Source organism: Ictidomys tridecemlineatus, chromosome 9 (genome assembly GCF_052094955.1).
Source record: "Ictidomys tridecemlineatus isolate mIctTri1 chromosome 9, mIctTri1.hap1, whole genome shotgun sequence".
In the NCBI taxonomy this organism is placed as follows: domain Eukaryota; kingdom Metazoa; phylum Chordata; class Mammalia; order Rodentia; family Sciuridae; genus Ictidomys; species Ictidomys tridecemlineatus.
The window spans coordinates 107,453,284-107,472,749 of NC_135485.1; the positions used below are offsets into that span (position 1 = coordinate 107,453,284).

The following is a 19,466-nucleotide window of genomic DNA, read 5'->3' on the forward strand; positions in this document are numbered from 1 at the left end:
TCAAACCTACTAGCTACCCTTCAAGTCAACAGTACTGGTGACAATCTCACTCATTAATTTAAAAAATTGTTATTTATGAGTCTTCTAAAGGTTATAAATGACATATATTCTCATCTTATTTTTTCTTTTGTTTTTTGACCCTGTGATAGTCAAACCTAAGGTTACAAAGATTATCATTAAATGAATTCAACACAAAGTAACTGAGGGAGAAACCTAGCAGTGTATTAGAATGCTTTTGAAGTACTTATTAAAGAAATCTGTCAAGTTAATCAAGTAAAATATACTCAGTGCATAACATGTTGAGTTGCTAGTTTTAAAAATATTTGTCATGTTGATACGTCAGAATTTTTAAAAAGCCAACAAATCCCTGGCTTACTACATATAAGTTTAATTTACTACAAAGAAAAACCATCTCTTTGGACTATAGACTATTCATTGGAGATAAAGAATTAAAAAAATTGAACCATGTAATATTAATTAATTTGATAGAACACTTATTTGCTGTTACTCACCAAGTCTTTATGGTATTTCATTTGGCAAGATAAAAAAGCGAAAATTCTTCAATCTAGAAAGATCTTAACTGCATTTTTTTCCTGAGCAGATAATTCAGGTTTTTAATTTAATTTAATCATTTGGTACTGGAAATTGAACCCAGCTTCTGAGCTACATTCTCAGTCCTGTTGTTTTTTGAGGCAGGGTTTTGCTAAATTGGTGAGGCTGACTTGAACTTGTGATCCACCCGCCTTGGCCCCCATACCTCTGGGATTACAGGCCTGTGCTACTGCATGTGCTAGATGATTCAGGTTTGTATTATTTAGAGAAATATTCAACACAAGTTTTAAATGGTCCGAGGGCTAGTTTTCTTTTCTAATCACTTCAAATTCCTAATCAGATGATTATCAAGTTTATTCAAATAATTGCTGCACTAATAGGCCATATACATTAAAAGGTACTTGCTATATACGTTATAAAAAAGTTCTCTGTGAGAAATAGAATTCTTGGTAGTACAATGTGTGACTTCTCTGGATGTATTCTAACTATATTAAAAATAAGATGGGTTATTTAATATTTGTGCTCTTGATTCCTGTTCCTAAATGACAGTTAATTCTAAACCAATGCATTTAAAATAGCAGTGAAGATTACAATGCATATATTAAGCACTTGGCCAAACTATACCTGAATAGGCATGACACGAATTAGTTGATTCTTTGGTTCAAATAAAATTATTCAATTAACAGTTTAAAAAATTCTTATTACTGACATATACTAGGTGAGAAAATACTATATTATGTCAGACTTTACTTGGACACATAATATAAATCAATTGGGGAATAATATCACAAAGAACAAACATTAGTGATAACAGATGTTATCAATGTCATCTAAAGCAGCTTACTCTTACTGGATGCAATGTTTTTGTATTGCTAAACATATCACTTAGGAGGAGGGAAAGCTGGGTGTTCAAAGATGAATTGCCCATGACAATACAAAAAACATAATCTGATAACATGATAGTACAAAAAACATAACCTGATAAGGTCAACTGATGAGCAATTTTAACTCCATTTGCATCCTCAGTTCTCCACAGTACATCCTGGTCTAGGTCATCAACATCTCTTGCTTGGGCTACTACAGAGTCCGCCTACAGCTCTCCTTGCTTCTTTCTACCCTTGCCACTAGCACAGAAGCCAGCAAAAATGAAGTCAGACCATTCTATTCCTCTACTCCAACTTTCCAATAACTCCCTTTGAACATACCACTAAACCTAAAGATCTCATAGGGTTGATCCCTGCCACTTCTTTGACTATGCTCTCTTGCCACTCTATCCCTTATCCACTATATAACAAACATGTTTGCCTTATTAGTCCTCTAAAATTATCAGCATGCTTTTAATTCAGAGCCCTTGTGCCTTCTATTCCCTCTTCCCTATATTGTCATTGTTGCTTTTTTGACTGCCTTATGCAAAACCACAATACTCCCTGCCAAGCCAGCACTCCCTGTATTCCTTAACTTGTTTATCTTTTGCCATTGCACCCATCACCATCAGATGTATCATACACTTTTTAAAATTGTTAATCAGCTGTCTCTCCATACCTCGAGGCCATGCATACTGTCTACTTTGTTCATTGCTCTCTCCCTAGCACCTAGAATAGTCCCTGGCTTATTGCCCAATAAATGTTTGCTTACAGAAGAAGGACTCCAATGCCAAAATTATTCTTTCTATATTAAAGGGAACAAGATTCTAGAGAAATTGGTGATTCTAAGATGGGCCAAAAAATGAACAGTGATAGTATAGAATATCGTTTCAAATTAGAAAGCAGGCAACAACACTACTAGGGTTGTATCAAAAGGATTGGAAGAAGCAGATAGGGTAGTTTGAACATTATTAATAATTACAAGTGACTGAAATAATCTAGTATGTTCAAATTCTAAGTCCACAATGATTCTAGAGTTTTAAAAAACCCACATTTATAATCTCTATAGGATGGTAACAACCAATTCATTATTTTGAAAACCAGTAAAATTTAACAAAGGCAAAGAATCAAGCTTTGACCATTATGCCTTCATAACTGATCATGTTTGATTTCTTACTTATTTCTCTGTCATCTTTTAGATTATTTTTAAGTAAATTCGAGATATAGCATTTAATCTATAATATTGCAGTATACCTAAAATATTCTTCTAAAAACATTATAATGTTTATATCACGATTAAAATCATTCCTTAATATCATCAAACAATCAAATTAATTTTTTCTTATTATATACTGTATTAGTTTCCTATTGCTACTATAATAAATTACCATAACATCTTGCCTTAAAAACAACACAGCTAGGGCTAGGGTTGTGGCTCAGCAGTACAACACTTGCCTAGCACACAAGAGGCCCTGGGTTTGATCCTCAGCACCACATAAAAATAAGTAAAATAAAGGTATTATGTCCAACCACAACTAAAAAATAATATTAAAAAAACTCATAATCTTATTTTCTTATAGTTTCCCTATACAGATACTGCTGGATCAAAATCAAGGTATTGGCAGGATGTTTCTTTCTGCTGAAGGATTTAGGGAAATTTATTCCCTAGTTTCTATAGACTGCCCAAAGTCTCTGGTTTATGGCCAGGTCCACCATCTTCAAAGACAGCAATACAAGATAAAGCCCTTTTCACATTGTGTCACTCTGATCCTCTCTTCATTCTTCCCTGTTCCACTTCTGAAGACCCTTATGATATACACTGAGTTCCACTAAGATAATCTCCCCATCTTAAGGTCAACTGATGAGCAATTTTAACTCCATTTGCATCCTCAATTCTCCTCTGCCACATAACACAACATAGTCACAGGTTCAGTGTACTAGAAAATGTACAGCTACCATATATCTCCCACTGCAGTATTAAACAGGATCCAAATAAAGTCCATATATTATACTTGTCTCTTAAATTCCTTCTAATCTATAATTCCCTCTATCACTACATCCTTTGTAACATATATGCAGAAGAAGCCAAGTCTTTATTAATATACACACATATGTATATACATACATGTATATATATATACACATATATGTATATACATACATGTATATATATATACACATTTATATATGTTTGAACTTTTTAATGTTAGAGTTAAAAGAAATAGAGGATAACTACACTGTTTCATTTTTACAATGACACCATAAATTGCCATTATTACTATTTTATAGCTCAAGAATATAAAGCTCAGAAAGGATAAATGACTTGCCCAAGGATGTGCCAAATAATGAAATAAAATAAATGTTTTCTGAACAACTACTATGAATCAAGCAATATGCTGAGTTTTACCACTGTGAACAAGACAGACATAATTTCTGCCCCCATGGAGTTTAAGAAGGTTACAGATCAATTATGTTATAGAAGATGCTCTAGTTTGGACCTGAAATGCCCCTCAAAGGCACATATGTTAACAGCTTGGTGTCTCCAGACCATGGTGCGAGTGGAAGGTGGTAGGACCTTTAAGAGGTGGGACCTAGTGGGACATCATTGGGGCATGCCTCGAAGGGACTGGTGGATCCCAGTCTCTTCCTCCTTTCATTCTTGGCCATGCAGTGATTGGGTTCCCTCACTGTGCCCTCCTGCAATGATGCCACAGGCTAAATGTAGTAGGAGCCAATTGACCATGGACTGAAACTTCCAAAGCTGTGAGCCAGAATAAACCTTTACTCTTTAAGTGGATTATCCCAGGTATTCTGTTATACTAACAGAAAGCTAACTAATGTATTGTATACGTGCGAGGAATCAGTATATGACTGTTTACTAGTATAGACATTTAGTCATTTAACAACTACATATTGAAATCCTATACAGTGGCAGGCACTCTGCTACATGTGAATGAATGCACAGTACAGGATAAGAGCAAGATTGGTCTTTTCCCTCAAAGGGTGCACCCCCTGCCTTTTTTTTTAGTTGGAGGCACCTGTGGTTCATTTTAGCCCAGAGAGTTTGTTGAATATGTGAACTCATTAGAAATATCAAAACTAGAAAAACTGAACAGGGGTCACCAGCATATTAATGACATTTGAGTCATGGGAGTGAGGTAGTTTAGGAAAAGTGCATCATGAAGGAAGAAAAGCTCCTTAGGTAGAAAGCAAATAATAAACACTTTAAGGATGGACATAGGTAGGATAAACACCAGCAGAGTATGTCATGGAAGCCAATGAAGGGAGAATGCGGGCTCTTGAACCCAGAACCACGTCTGTTTGACTCCAAAGGCTACGTCCCTATTGCATTCATTCATCAAGCATTTATCATGTATCAATTCTTGCCAAGGTATGGCTTTGCCAGTGTCTGCCTTGATACATTATATGAAGGCAGATCTCCTTAATTTGATCTAAACCTGGAAATACTAACTTCCAGGCCAGTTCAGAGGAGAGGCTAGTGATAACTGAAATGATTAATTTTTGCTATTTTAAATTCCCTACTGAGCCTACAAGAATAAATTTAGGAATAATGTATGAAAGCATTATTTTTGATTTACCCTGGTGTCCTTCACAGCTTAGATTATCACCTTTAAGCCATTCATGTATTTGTAAATGACAAGTTTAATTTCCTACAGAGTTCTTTCTTTCCCTAAACCTAGCTGCCTATGCTTTTTAATCATTATAATTAATGGATACTAGGTTCCTTAAATAAAACATATGGCTATAAGGCTGAATATCCATGTTTTGAAAAATGTTCGAGACTTCATGTTTAAATTTTAAAAAATCTTATAAGAGAAACATAATTGCAGATTTAATACTTTTGCCATGGAAAAACAGGAAAGAACCACTAAATCCATTTTGTTGTACAAACTCCATAGAGCTGTAAATACTTCAACCACTACATTTGGATTAAGATAAAGCAACAAAGAAAAATATGGGAATCAATCTAGGGATAACCATAAAGTATTTCTGATTCCTTATTTAAAAATCCTGTAATATTTCAGTCTCATTGTTAGAAGTTAAAGTTTGTATTGAAAGTATCTATGAATACAAATGTCCCCCACTGCAAAAAGAAAAGACAAATGTTCACAAGACAGAAGTCATCCGTGAGTTTATGGTGTGAGAAACAACTGGCTGAATTGCAAGGGGTGTTCCTGTTGAAAATGTGGTGGAGGCTAATGCTATACTTGTATAAATAACTGGGCTACATCAAAGTGACGTTCTGGCACTCTTGGGGGAGATAAAGTATCATAATTCAGCGTCTCAGAATATGTCCTCAAAGGTATGGCAGAAATTTTACACATACTAAATTGGGCAGCAGTGATGGCAGCAAGCTTGCATATTATTGTACACAGTCAGTGCTTTCTCCTCTGCCCCTTCCCCAACCATCCCAGACAGATGGTGGCCAAGAGAAGCACAGGATCTGTGCATTTTGTCTGTCAAGCTCCTTGCTTTGGAAGAATAAACAGCAGTCTACTCTTTGTAATCCGGGCATGAAATCATATCCAACTGAAATGGAAAAAGTTAAGCCAAGATCTAAGATCAGAGAGCATTATGAAGAGGTTTATGCAATTTTTATTAAATGGAATCAAGAATTTTTTTAAACTCAATGATTAAAAGCAAAATTGGACAGATTAAACTATTATCATTTTTCTAAGCAGTAGAGAATGCTGGTATGTATGCCATAAAGAACTGGAACAGGTGCACCCCAAGGCTAAGTATCAAGTATTTCCGCAACTTCAGGAGGTTAGTTTCTTCCATTAGCAACCAGTCTTTCAACTTTAAGAACACAGATTAAACTAGATCGAGACTGTCTTAATTAAAGTGAACATGGGACTTGGATTAGGTTTAGTTCTCTTTTTAATTTCTTACATCACATGTAATCAAAAATTGGGTACACACAGACTTGTCTTTTTTCCCACACTGACGTTATGTGGAAGACTTCCATTTGGTCAGAGTTACAAGTAAAAGAAACCCAGCATGTACCTTGCAAACAAAGAAACAAGATGTTAAAGTATCTGGTTTTGCCATCATTCAATTAAAGTAAAAAAAAATCTATCTATCCAATGTATGCAGAATTTTCTGAATATTCTCAATATCATTACAATTGTAATTTAAAAATGGGAAGACAAGTCCATACTTAAATTGTGAGAGGCCAATGTGGTTTGTGCCATTAAAAATTAAAAAGACATAAAGAATAAAGAGGTGACAAAGAAAATATTAAAAAAAACAGGCATAATTCATTACATCAGGTATACTAAAGAGGATCACTGGCAAAGTTTTATAGATTATGTAAGCTAAAAACTAATTTAAAATATTAAATTTGTAGAATTTTGCTCATATTGGATGAAAAAACTTGTAAGAACATACATTAAAATTATGTCATACTCACAATAAATCTAGAGTTCTGCCATGTCATGTTTCCTAAGTAAGGAAACCAAAATGGGTTTAGCTTTTGCCATTTTTCTATTAATTTTAATCTCATATAAATGAAAAAAAAAGCCTAAACTCAAAGATAAAAAAAGGTGGTATCATGGGACTGGGGTTGTGGATCAGTGGTAGAACACTTGCTTAGCATGTGTGAGGCACTGGGTTCGATTCTCAGCACCACATATATATAAAATAAAGGACCATCAACAATTAAAAAAATAAAAAAAGAAGGTGGTATCTATGGCTTAAATCATTCATACAAATAGAATATGCATCATGTAGGGAAAAATGATTAAAGTAGAAAGGAAAAAAATTAGGGAGGTTTCCCATGTCAAACAATATTGATTCACAATGTCTCTAATGATGAATACATATGGCTGTAAAATTTTAAAATCAGGAATGTCCTCATGTCTTTATAACTATTCTCTTAAGATCTAATTCTCATTTAAAGTCATTAGATCTCTGAAATTAAAAAAAAAAACAACTTTAGGGCTGGGATTGTGGCTCAGTGGCAAAGCACTTGCCTTACATGTATGAGTCACTGGGTTTGATCCTCAGCACCACATAAAAATAAATAAAATAAAGTTATAAAAAAATCGATTTCATTATCACTATTCAAAAGTATGTTTGATTTTCACACTTTTTAAAAAAGAACTGTCACTCAGCTCTTTTAAGGATAGAGTAGGGCAATATATCTAACTTAATAACATAACGTTAAGATACACTTGGGGGCTGGGGATGTGGCTCAAGCAGTAGCACGCTCGCCTGGCATACGTGCGGCCCGGGTTCGATCCTTAGCACCACATACAAACAAAGATGTTGTGACCGCCGATAACTAAAAAATAAGTATTAAAATTCTCTCTCTCTCTCTCTGTCTCTGTCTCTCTCTTTAAAAAAAAAAGATACACTTGGGTTCACAGTTCTATTGTTTTCTAGCTGTGACATTAGAAATGTCATCATCATTCTGAGTCTTATGTTTCCTTGTATGTAAAACAGCAATAATAACACCTCAAAATGTGAGAAAGTAAAATAAGGCAATGTAAATGTTTACTTATGGCTCCTTGAATTTTAAGAAATATTTCATAAATGTCAGTTATTATTATGCTTTGACATAAGCTCTTACATGGTTAACAAATAAAATATCCATTCACTCATAAAGTACTTAAGAGACACTCAATGTTTAGACCCAGGAATTCTTCTGGTATGAAAGATTCATCCAAGGATATGACATCTGCCTCCAAATGGTTTATCTTTGGGAATGTAAGATAGACAAGCAAATATGCACTGTGTCTCAACATCAGTGCTGAAAAAGAGTGTTCACAGCCCACCCCCCAATAAAGTTTTCACCTCCTGTGCAGAATTATCAAGCACAAAATTTTTCTTATTCATATGGTTTAGGCCTAGAGTTTATGTACTTTCTGTAAAGAGCCAGAGAGTAAATATTTACAACTTTATGAGACTTTCAAACTCTTTTGCAAGTATTCAACTCTGCCACTGCAGCAAGAAAGTAGCCACAGACAATATGTATGGCTGTGCTTCAATAAAACTTCATTTACAAAAACAAGTGGTGGGCTAGATGTGAGCAAGAACCATATTATCCTAACCTAATGCCTCACTTAAAGCATATGCAATTTATAAGATGTAGTAATTCTTTATGAAAAGCATTTATAGACAAATCAAGATATTTTCTTTTATAAAAGATTTAATTCGTTAATGTCAGGATAAAAGAAAAACAGGGAGAAAGAAGAGCTTTCACAGATGTGTACTTGAAGCTTTCAACATAAAAATATATCCCAATCAAAGAACATTTAGAAGAAAGAAAGCAGGTGGTTAATGGTTGTTACATTTCTTTTTTCCTAAGAATCATAATAATTTTAAACAAAAATCTACTCATTTTATAAGAAGATACAAAATATTTAGATGCTTCACACATCAATTTTGAAAATGAATGGCTCCACTCAGACCTTCATGGAAAGTGGACTATATAATGATATCAAAATGCAGGGGAGCAGATGGCAATAAAACATTATTAGAAGAGATGAAATACATGCAACTGGTATGATTTTACTTATTCGTATAAAAATTTTAAGATGGAACCAATAAATCTATCCATCTTAGCTAAGCAAATCTAGTTATCTCGATTTATTAGTGTAGCACGAAGCCTACAATGAAATTTGGGGTGGTTGTAGAAACAGTAATTTCCTTTCTCACCCCTATTTCCTTTAGACTTCAAATAAAAGATAGAATTTTATCCACTTATAACTGAGATGCACATCATTCAGTTTTGATCTAATCAAATCTCACAAATATATCTGAGTCTTCCTTGAAAAAAGAAAACAAAGAATATATCAGATCTCTCCAAAGCTCTGTCCATAATGAAGTAAATAAGCTTGTCTTTATTGCTAAAATGTAGCATATACCATTGACATGGTAAGATTAAGCATAGAATGAACTAGAATCTTATAGCTAAACAATCTGAATTTCAAGAATGAGATTTAGATACAAAGAACATGTTACCTGAAACAAATCTTAGCAGTTGCCAGTTACCTAGTTTATCTTATCTGTCCAAGGATGGAATATTTTCTATTCTATCCCTACTGCTAAAGAGATCTAGTCTTCTTTAAATATATATTCACTGATGTTATTATCTTTATTACAGGAAAATACATTATTCCGAGTCTAAATTACTAGGGTCATCTCATTATATGATTCTGCAGGATTCCTTTGACTTCTCTAAAACTGTTTCCTCTCTGGTAAGATAATGTGTATTTTAATTATAATGATATTACTTAATGTGTACTCTGAATAAAGATAATTTTTGAAATTCAAAATATCACAAAAAATTATTACTACCCCAGTCAAGGATACCCAGAATTTCATGGTTAAATGAGGTAGTCTGTTCCCTTCTGGGCTGTACACTGTATTCATGAGTTCCAAACCCCCAAATGGGGGATGGTGAATGTTCCTCCAGACAGGGTGCCGCAGGAGCTAAAGTTAACTAGGTACTTATTTTGAAATGGGACTTCATGCCTTTTTTTCCTTTTTCATTTGACCAAGAAATTTCCTTTGTCCTCCAAAGATCTTGAACTGATCAAAACCTTTATTTTATCATTTATATTGTTTCTCTGAAACACAACTTACATTTAAAAAAAAAAGTTTTATTTCAGCTAAGAGTCCTTGCCTTTACCACATATTATGATATCTTCCTGTTTCATAAAAAGCAGTTCATTAATAAAAAGCTTATATACACATCACCTGATTAATATAAAGGGAATGACACTTAATAATAAAGCAGGGAAACTGATACTTGTTCAATATGGAGTATCAGAGGTCAAGAATATTGAGTATTAAGAGAAACAATACTACTGCGTTTGGGAGATATCACCATAATATCGACTAATTTTCCTTGGAAAAATTCCTGTCTCTATGGATACATTTAATAATAAAAATACAAAAAAGGTCACTAATTTCCTGCCAACCTCAGGGGACAAAGAATAAACAGGACTCAACTGAAAGCTGTGTGTACATACAATTAGAAAAAGCATGACAATGGTATTACATGCTGTAAGATGAACTAATGAAAACAGCAAACAACATTTTCAGCATAGCTAGATAAAACTAAATACTGGGGAAAAAATATAGCAAAGTGTTTTATTCTAAATGGCTCTATGAAATAAAGCAGCACTGTTTTCTATAGAAAATGATAATTGGGTGTTAGCAAATACATAATTCAATGATTTTTGGTCAAGAAGTTATAACTTATTTATTATAGATACAGTGTTAATATATTTATTAAGCAACATTACAAATCTCATATATTGTGAAATTGAGAAAGAAGAAAATGTTATTTAGGGGAAATAAATACGCACACAAAGAAAAGCTGCATAAATAAAGTAGATAGATTATAAAAGTAAACTTTCGCTTATTTCTCCAGTACAAGATGCAATCAATCCAGATTTGTATGTAGCAATGTGATACATTACATAAAAAATATAAATATATATTCAACCAATTTTCTCTGTCATGGTCTGAATTGCTGAGAACAAAGTACAATATTCCTTTGAAATACATGGGGGATTGGTTCTAGGATTCCTGCACATGCTCAAATAGGCAATAGTATTTGCATATAACCTAAGCATATCCTCCTGGGCACTTTAAATCATCTCTAAATTACTAAAAATAACTTATACAACATAAATGCCATATAAATAGTTGTTATACTATACTATTTAGGGAATAAGAGCAAGAAAAATATCTATGTATGTTCAGTGAAAATGCAATTTTTTTTGCAATATTTTCCATCTCAGATTGACTGAATCCATGCAGGAGAAACCTCAAGACACAGGAACTGACAGTATGGTTCCTCTATGAATAAAATCATATACCCGTGTTTTAAAAGAAATGCTGCTAAGTATCCCATCAGGAATCATTGCATTCCAGTCGGGATATATTCTAAGTACCCAGCAGTTATGGTCCCCATAGAATTCTGGCCATATGTATTGCTACTACCCAGAAATATTCATTATCACATTTCTGTACTAGATAACTTCAACCACTTCTTGCATGGCATTCAGGACTCCAATCTTAATTTCTACAGTGAAATCATAATGATCTCTTAAATACATGACCACTATAATGATTTTTTAATAATGTAAATCCGATTTTCCCACTACCTCTAGTTTACAAATCTTTTAATAACTTCCTTTCAGCATCAAGTCCGTTCTCTTATGGTCAAAACTCTTTCGGACTAGGCCCTACAATAACCTATCCAACTTTCCCTCTTGCCAATAGAAATTTCTGAACTACATGTTTTTCCTTCAAGAAGCCAAGTTCTCTCAAGAGTCTTATATGTATTATGTATTGCTAAAAATGTTTAAGGTGGTTGACTAAGTGTGATTCTGTTTTAGGCACAAACACTGAAATCCCATTCCTGAATACAATAAGATTTCACTATAAACAAATATATATTCTACCCCCAAGACTATATCCTTAAACTTTATCCAAGTCTCCTTTTCCTCTTTCCATTGGTCTCTGTCTTGGGTTTTGCAATCTGATTTAACTCTTTTTTTTTCTCTGTTATTACTTGTGCTTTGTATCCAAACTTAATTTGTTCACCTTGATGAAACAAGTGAGCCTTGTCCCTAAGGTTCTCTCTCTGCACTCCATTGTTTGGTTCCTATGTACAGTAAATTTCCATATTCTTTGAGGGAAAAAATATAATTTTTTTCCTATTATAGGACCTCAGAATTATTAGTATTTTGAAAAATTACTGAATGGAAGTAATATAATACTAACTACAATACAGCTTATACTCACAAACTTTAATTCTTATGTGAGTTCAATACTTCATGAGATTGGACTCTCTTCCTCAAGCAATTTAGTATTTTTAGTAGCTGCCTTTGGCAGACATTACTTCCATCTTTCTTCAATGACTGTTTCAGGAATTTCAGGTCTAGTAAGAGAAAGTGAATGCTGTACCCCTCAAATTGAATAAAGAAGATCTTCGAAATAAGAAAAACTGATTTATCCACTTATTTTCTCAATGACGTTTACTGAAGGCCCACAAAAACTGTGCCAGGTATTGTTCAGGGGCTATAATTAGTAAGACTTGGTTCCTGTTCTTCATGGGATATAAAAATAGCGGAAAAAGACACATGTAAATAATTAAAATAAACACGATGAATGTTATGATAAAGACATTACCAAAATTTTGTAGGAGCATAGAGAAAGAACAGGTTAACTTAAATGGTTCAAGTAAACTTCATAAAGAAGGTGATAAATGGTCTTCAAGGGTGAACAGGAGTTTCTCAGGGATGGAAAGAAAAGCATTAACAAACAAAAAACCCATTTGCATTAAGCACAGAGGTGTGGAACCAAGCAGTGGTATGAACTCTGAAGTCAGCATTACTGGACTATAGGAAACACAGGAACAATCTTACAAAATAAGGCTGAAGAAGATTGGCACAAGGCTGCAAGGTGACAGAGAGCCCTATTATGAAGGCAAACAGTTCGCCTGGGCAGCTAAGTACTTAAAATGTTGTCAAGCAGTAAGACACATGACAACTGTTTTGCTGGATAGTTAACAGTGAAAACTATTAATGCTATGGAGAAAGGAATACAGGGCAGATACTTAACCTCTCGAGCATTCTCTAGGTACCTAGGCACTTTGATATGGTATACCATTGGTCTTCACAACAATGCTATAAGAGACTTTTCTTAGATCCTTATTTTAATAAAGAAACTGCAGGCTCAAAAACTCTAGCCTTTTAAAATTCTTAACCCACAGAGCACACATTCCTGTTCTTTAGAGGCACCATCAGTCAGAAAACTAGGTTCAATGAACAATGGGGCTGATCTCACAAGGCACTGCTTATTTTCTAGCAAAGCAATAATTTTCATTTTGTGTATGATAAAATTAAAATTAGCAAATTAATGTATTCCAACACATAGTGGCTCTTTGTGACTAAGACTGGATTTATGAAAAACATTTGACTATATTGGTAATATTTTATATATATGTTTACATCCAATGATCTAAATTTACCTAATCTGGTATCCATAGAATCTAGGAATAGCATTACAGAGCAAGTTAGTTCACCTACATAAACACAGAGACATATTTTCAAATTTTACCACTAAATTTACAAAGGTTTTGAAAATATAGTGAACCTCTTAATAACTATGTACAGCATATACACGACTATATACAACATAAAGCTTTCTTACATAAAATTTTAATAGAAACAAATATAATAAATTTAAATATGTTTACAAAAGTACAAATGCTCAATTTTGAAAAGTAACAAGAAAAATCTCACTTTGATATATTTTTCTAGTTTCAAGTCAATGTTTCTAAAGGGACTATTACATCTTGTTCACGTTAGTAGTGTTGCCAAAGACACAGAGCAAAGAGGTAGGAGTTTCCTAGCTGACATGAAGCTCAGGCTTGGATTCTTACTTCTCCTATATCTTACTATTTTCATCAAGACTATGAATTTTTGAACACTTGGCATCCTAAAACATTTAGCTTTTTGTGAGTCACTGGTAAGCATGATTGTGTCTGTGTGTGTGTGTCGGGGCGGGGTGGTGTATGTTAAACTATACTCCTGAGAAAAAACAGATCATCCAATCTAAACTACAATATTGATCCATACACATCTCGTTTCTAGTTATCAACTGGTTTAGCATTACAGTGTTTTTGAAAGATTTCTGCCTACCACAGGCAATGTAACACCACAAGTGAAATGATCTAAGATTGAAAGTCAGAATTTCTGTGGATGTAACAGAAACCTACGACAGGTTCATAATGCACTGGTAGGTCTTACTTTTTTTTTAATATTTATTTTTTTTAGGTGTAGATGGACACAACAAAAGGCCTTTATTTTTATGTGGTGCTGAGGATCGAACCTGGGTCCCGCCTGTGCTAGGCGAGCGCTCTACTGCTGAGCCACAATCCCAGCCCCTAGGTCTTAAAATTTTAATCAAGCCTTTCAATGAAGTCTTTTTTTGTTTTGTCTCATTGTTTTCAAAATGATATAAGTCACCACTCAAAAAACAAAAGTATGACTAAGATACTTCTTAAAACTGGTAACTTTAAACTATTTTTTAAATGTAAAACAGTAAGAAAAATGCTTTACTTTTAGTCCCAAAACATACCTGTATGTGTGTGCATGTGTGGATTCACATGTTTATGTAAATACTCTAAAACCAGATTTTCATAAATTCAGAATGTTAAAAATAATACATTAAAATATTCTGGTATTTAAACTGATTTTAGAATGAACCAAGTGGATCACAGACTATAATTTAGTAATTTTTGATCCCCTCTCTCCCATCCACCTGGAGGAATTTATTTATTTATTTTTTTGGTACTAGGGATCGAATCCAAGGATGCTCTCTCTATTCTGAGTTTCACACCCAGTCCTTTTTATTTCCTATTTTGAGATAGGACCTGGCTAAGTTGTTGAGGTTGGCCTTGAATTTATGATCCTCCTGCCTCAGCCTTCTGAGTTCCTGGAATTACAGGTGTGTGCCCAATTTGTAGAAATTATCTTAAAATGATTCAGTGGTAATAGTTTTTGGTAATCTGTCAGGGTTGGGACAGGGAAAAGAATCCAATCTTTTTTCCCTTTCTCCTTGACACTAGAGGACAGCCATAAATTAGCAAAAGAAAGAAGTCTATCATTCTCCATATGAAAGAAACTTGCCACTTGCCTTCTTGCTTTATTTGGCCCTGCTCTAGCCCAGTCACTCATTTTTTAGCCTTTGCTTGGCACCCTTTACAGAGGTGAACTGTGAGGTGCACAAGATCCCACAAGGAAACAGCAATCCTCCTCTAAATCAAAGAACTTTAAACTTGTGTTAGGAAGCTCTTGAAACTAGCAAAGACTAAGTCAGAATAGATTCTGAGGTGTTGTTTATTTTTAAAAATATGGTATACTTCTGGGTAGGTGGAATAAAAGAGCTTGAGAGGCTGGGAATTTTGTGTCCTTAAAAATATTTTACAAAATAATACAAATAATTAATATAACAACTTATTAAGAACCTATTTCCAGCACCTAGAACAAGATAAATAGAAGAAGCTCAAGAAATATTTTCTGACTTGACTAAGGATTATGATGTAATTCAACTATGACTTCACAATGGGAAACATTTTCTTTTCATAAAATTGTTACATAATCTTATATAATATATAATGTTTTATACTGTTATAATTTTGCTCACATTAAATTCACTTAGGTTTTCTGGAAAAAAGCAAAATGTTTCAAATACTAATCTTATGAATCATGATTGCAGTTGCTGTGATTTGTCTGCTTTGATTATTAAAGAAAATTAGATTAAGAGAAGAAAGGGTTCTGTCGCCCTCTTGTGGTAATTTTGTTGTACTGTATTCCCCTGGAATTCCATATCAATAGATTTCTTTTAAAGAATCATAGCATATGTCAAGAGCTTTGTAAGGTTTTGAACAACCAATAAAAAAAAAATAAAAAAAAAGAATCATAGCAGTTATTTTGATCATAAATTCCTGAACTTTCAAAAGCAGTACATATACTTTCTTTTATGAAATTGAACCAAATTCTATTTCAGTTCATGATACCCCCAGATTTTCCCTCTCATTTTTTCTTCTTGTCCTCCTTCCCCTCTCCCATTCGCTTTCCTCTACACTACCAGACTTCCTTTTACTGGCCTATTAATTTATATTTGATTGGTTCTTTTTACCTATGTATAGAGGCAAGGTTACCTGTTATACATTTAAACATGCATATAACATAATTTTCTAAAAATTTATCCTCATTTCCTCCCCTTATCTATCCCTCCACTCAGCCTCTTGAACTCCTACATTACTGATCTTTCCTTTATCTTTATGTTATCCTATTCTCCTGTCTCCCTTTCTTTTATTATACTCTAGCTTCTGCATATTAGGAAAAAAACATTCGACCTTTGAATTTGGCATATTTCACTTAGCATGGTATTCTCCATTTCGATCCATTTACCAGCAAATGCCATAAATTCATTCCAAAAGCAGTACATATCCTTCTGTTCTTTGGTACACATAAACTTTCTGCCCTCCCTCCAGTTCAAACTCAGATATATGGTCTTTTCCTTGCTGTTTTACAAAACATTATTCTGGTAGGTTTCAAATACCACACATACCAAAGGAATTTTTCTGAAAGTTACTTTTCACATTAAATGCACATACAAAATAATTATAGTGAATCTCCATCATCATACAAAGGCTTTCAGTGAACAGAAATAACTCAAAGTGGCTGAGCTTTGCTAGCATTTTCTCCCCAATAGGTCTGAACTATCTCGATAGTTCAGAAATTTCAGAGGCAAATAATACTAGTCTGAACATTTTATGTTTTCAAATGTAATGAAATAATCTTTTCTTTAAGATGGTTTAGATCTTACATAATGTCTTATCCTGTCTCTCTCCCCCAACACCAATATATTCAGAGCTCCATATCTGCAGTTCCACACTGATGGGTTCAACCAACAAGACTGGAAATATTTGAAAGAAAAAATTTGTGTTTTCTAAACAGGTATTTCTTTTTTCCCTCCAGTCATTAAGTTAGAGATGATTTAAGTATGCAGGAGAATGTAAGAAGGTAATATGTGAATACCAAGTCATTTCAAATAAGGCACCTGAGTATCTGCAGATTTTGGTATCTGCAAAGAGTCAGGGAATCATGGACACTGAGGGACAACTTGGATACTGAAGGATGACTGTACCTCTAGCTTTGTAAAATTGGCAACATGTAACATATGCCACTGTGAAATAATCTGTATAAATAATGATGACAAGGTTCTGAAATAAGGCAAGGCTTTGATGACAGAAAAAAATTTGAGAAATAGTAAAAAGAATCATTTGATATTAGTTATTGCGAGTATGGGGTGAAAGGCAGTCATCAAGTTTATGTTCTAGTTTTGGTGACTGAGATGGAAAATAATAGTTTCAGACATGTGGCATTTAAGGTGCCACCAGGGGACAGCAAATAGGTCAATGTGTTTGAGGACATGGAGTTCAGCAGAGAAAGGATGGCAAATCATCAATAGCTAGATAACAAATAAACATGGAGAGTGAAAAAGAGATGAAGCTGGGGTTGGGATTAGCAACTTTCAAGCAGAACTGCAACTTCCTGTTAACGGAGGCATATATAATGATAAACTTTGTTCGTCTTGTGAGAAAAAGGAAATGCTTTAGAGTCCCTTCATTTTTTTTACATCAGAAAACTGAGGGTCTAAGAGATTAAATGATCTTACTTAAAGCTACCATCTGTAGAAGTAAATGAGAATTCAGCCTTCCAGGTTATGCCCAAGGTATTCCAGCCTACCATTCAAATATTCTCTTTCTAGTATTATGTCATAATTATTCTGCTTCATAATTATTCAGAGAACAAGAAGTAAAAGATCCTTTCTTCAATAACTGTTTCATAGTTATTGATGCTTCTGTTATTTGTAAATATCATTAAGACCAAAATGCTACATTTTTAAGCAATATAACTGGTTATCAAATAATATGCTAAATTTACAATTCAAAACATGTTTCATGAGTAATCTGGGAAACAGAGAATGGCCAATTCTATAATTATGAATAGCAAAGGGCAAGTTTATTATACAGAAAATATTTATGAGACACTTCACAGAGAAAATAGCTACAGTGGTTCTTTATTGTCCTTTCTGAAGCTTAGACAGTTGAAAATAGGATTCACTAGCAAATTCTAACATGATCCCAGCACACATTTTCCTAATTACACTCACTTAGAAAAGCAAGAAAGAAGAGATTTCTCTGAAATACCTGCTTGGTTTGGCCGTTGCCAGCTTGGTGACTTGATGACACTGGTGGATCCTACGGGCTTGAAGGCTGCAGCAGTTGTGAGGCTGGCCACCCCTGGCCTGCTGGAGCCTGGGCTTTCCAGAGTCTCCGACATGCTCCGAGTTGAAGCTGCAGATGAAGCCAATTGCTGAGAAGGCTCCTGAGAATTACTGTAAAGGAAAGCAGGAAACAGTTTTGGTGAGAGCATAGCAATCTAACTGTGCAATGACCCTTTCTTTTCCAAATCTATTGAATGTTTAAGGAAAACAAAATATTAATCAATTTAAAAAGTTCTAAAATCACAACAGGGATTGCTTCTCTTTGAAACAGAAAAAAAAATGTAAAGAAAAAGAAGTGGCTTTTTTTTTTTTCCTTTAGGTACTCTCTTTAAAAGGTTTACCATGAGAGAGTGGGCTATTGAAAAACACAGAACCGATTTCTTTAAATGATAGGAATTGCCCATCTCAACATTTCAGAAAAACCATCTATACTAAAATAATACATTACTGGAGAGCCTCTCATAAGCTCTATGAAATGGCATCCATATTTCCCCTTCTGCACATTGTTCTGGTATTTTATGAACTGTTTCCTGATACCTCACCAGTTACTGTTTTCACTTGCACACTCACTCATTCAGTAAAACCTAAACCCTACTCTACTGCCGGATGTTACACCATGCACACAGGAATAAACAAGAAGCAACATACCCTGCCTAACACCATATGTCCTGTATTCTGGATTCCTAACATTAAGAAGAAAAGATTCTAGCCTACCATTATTTTCTCTCAACCAGAGTTATATGCTTAACAGAAGCCTTATCTCTGCTGGTTCTGGTTTGGTTTAAAAAAAATCATATGTCTTTTATTATCACTTTTTATTTACAATTTTACATACAACATCTCCAAAGGAAGTAGCAATTTGAGGTGGCCCAAACTATAAAATATAGGCTTTGAAATGACAAAATATGATAGTGGTTATTTTTCTAAAATGAAATATAATAACAAAACAATACTTCCTACAGCTAAACTTTTCAGTACTAGTAGCTTAAATAAATCTATGCACAGAAACTCTCTTCCTTCACTAACTGAAACTAATAGCTGGAAGAAAAGACTTATAAAGATAAGGTACTATATTAATGTCTTTAGTAAAATAAATATCCTCAAATTATAAGTAAAGATTTAAGTAAAGATTACTTCAATAAAAAGAATTTTCAAATTCAATTATGTGTACTATCCTACCAAATGAACCCTTCTGGCACCTAA

At 33.9% G+C, this 19,466-nt stretch overlaps 1 protein-coding gene across 9 annotated transcripts in view; it reads right to left on the reverse strand.

Moving 5' to 3' along the window:
• Pdlim5 (PDZ and LIM domain 5) overlaps positions 1-19,466 on the reverse strand; it is a 207,961-nt gene that overhangs the window by 31,293 nt on the left and 157,202 nt on the right. For all 9 annotated transcript variants that reach the window (XM_013363898.4, XM_005337560.5, XM_013363897.4 and 6 more), the window contains one exon: positions 18,187-18,374. In XM_013363898.4, the coding sequence (XP_013219352.1) occupies positions 18,187-18,374 (188 nt within the window). The remainder of the gene's footprint in view (positions 1-18,186; positions 18,375-19,466) is intronic.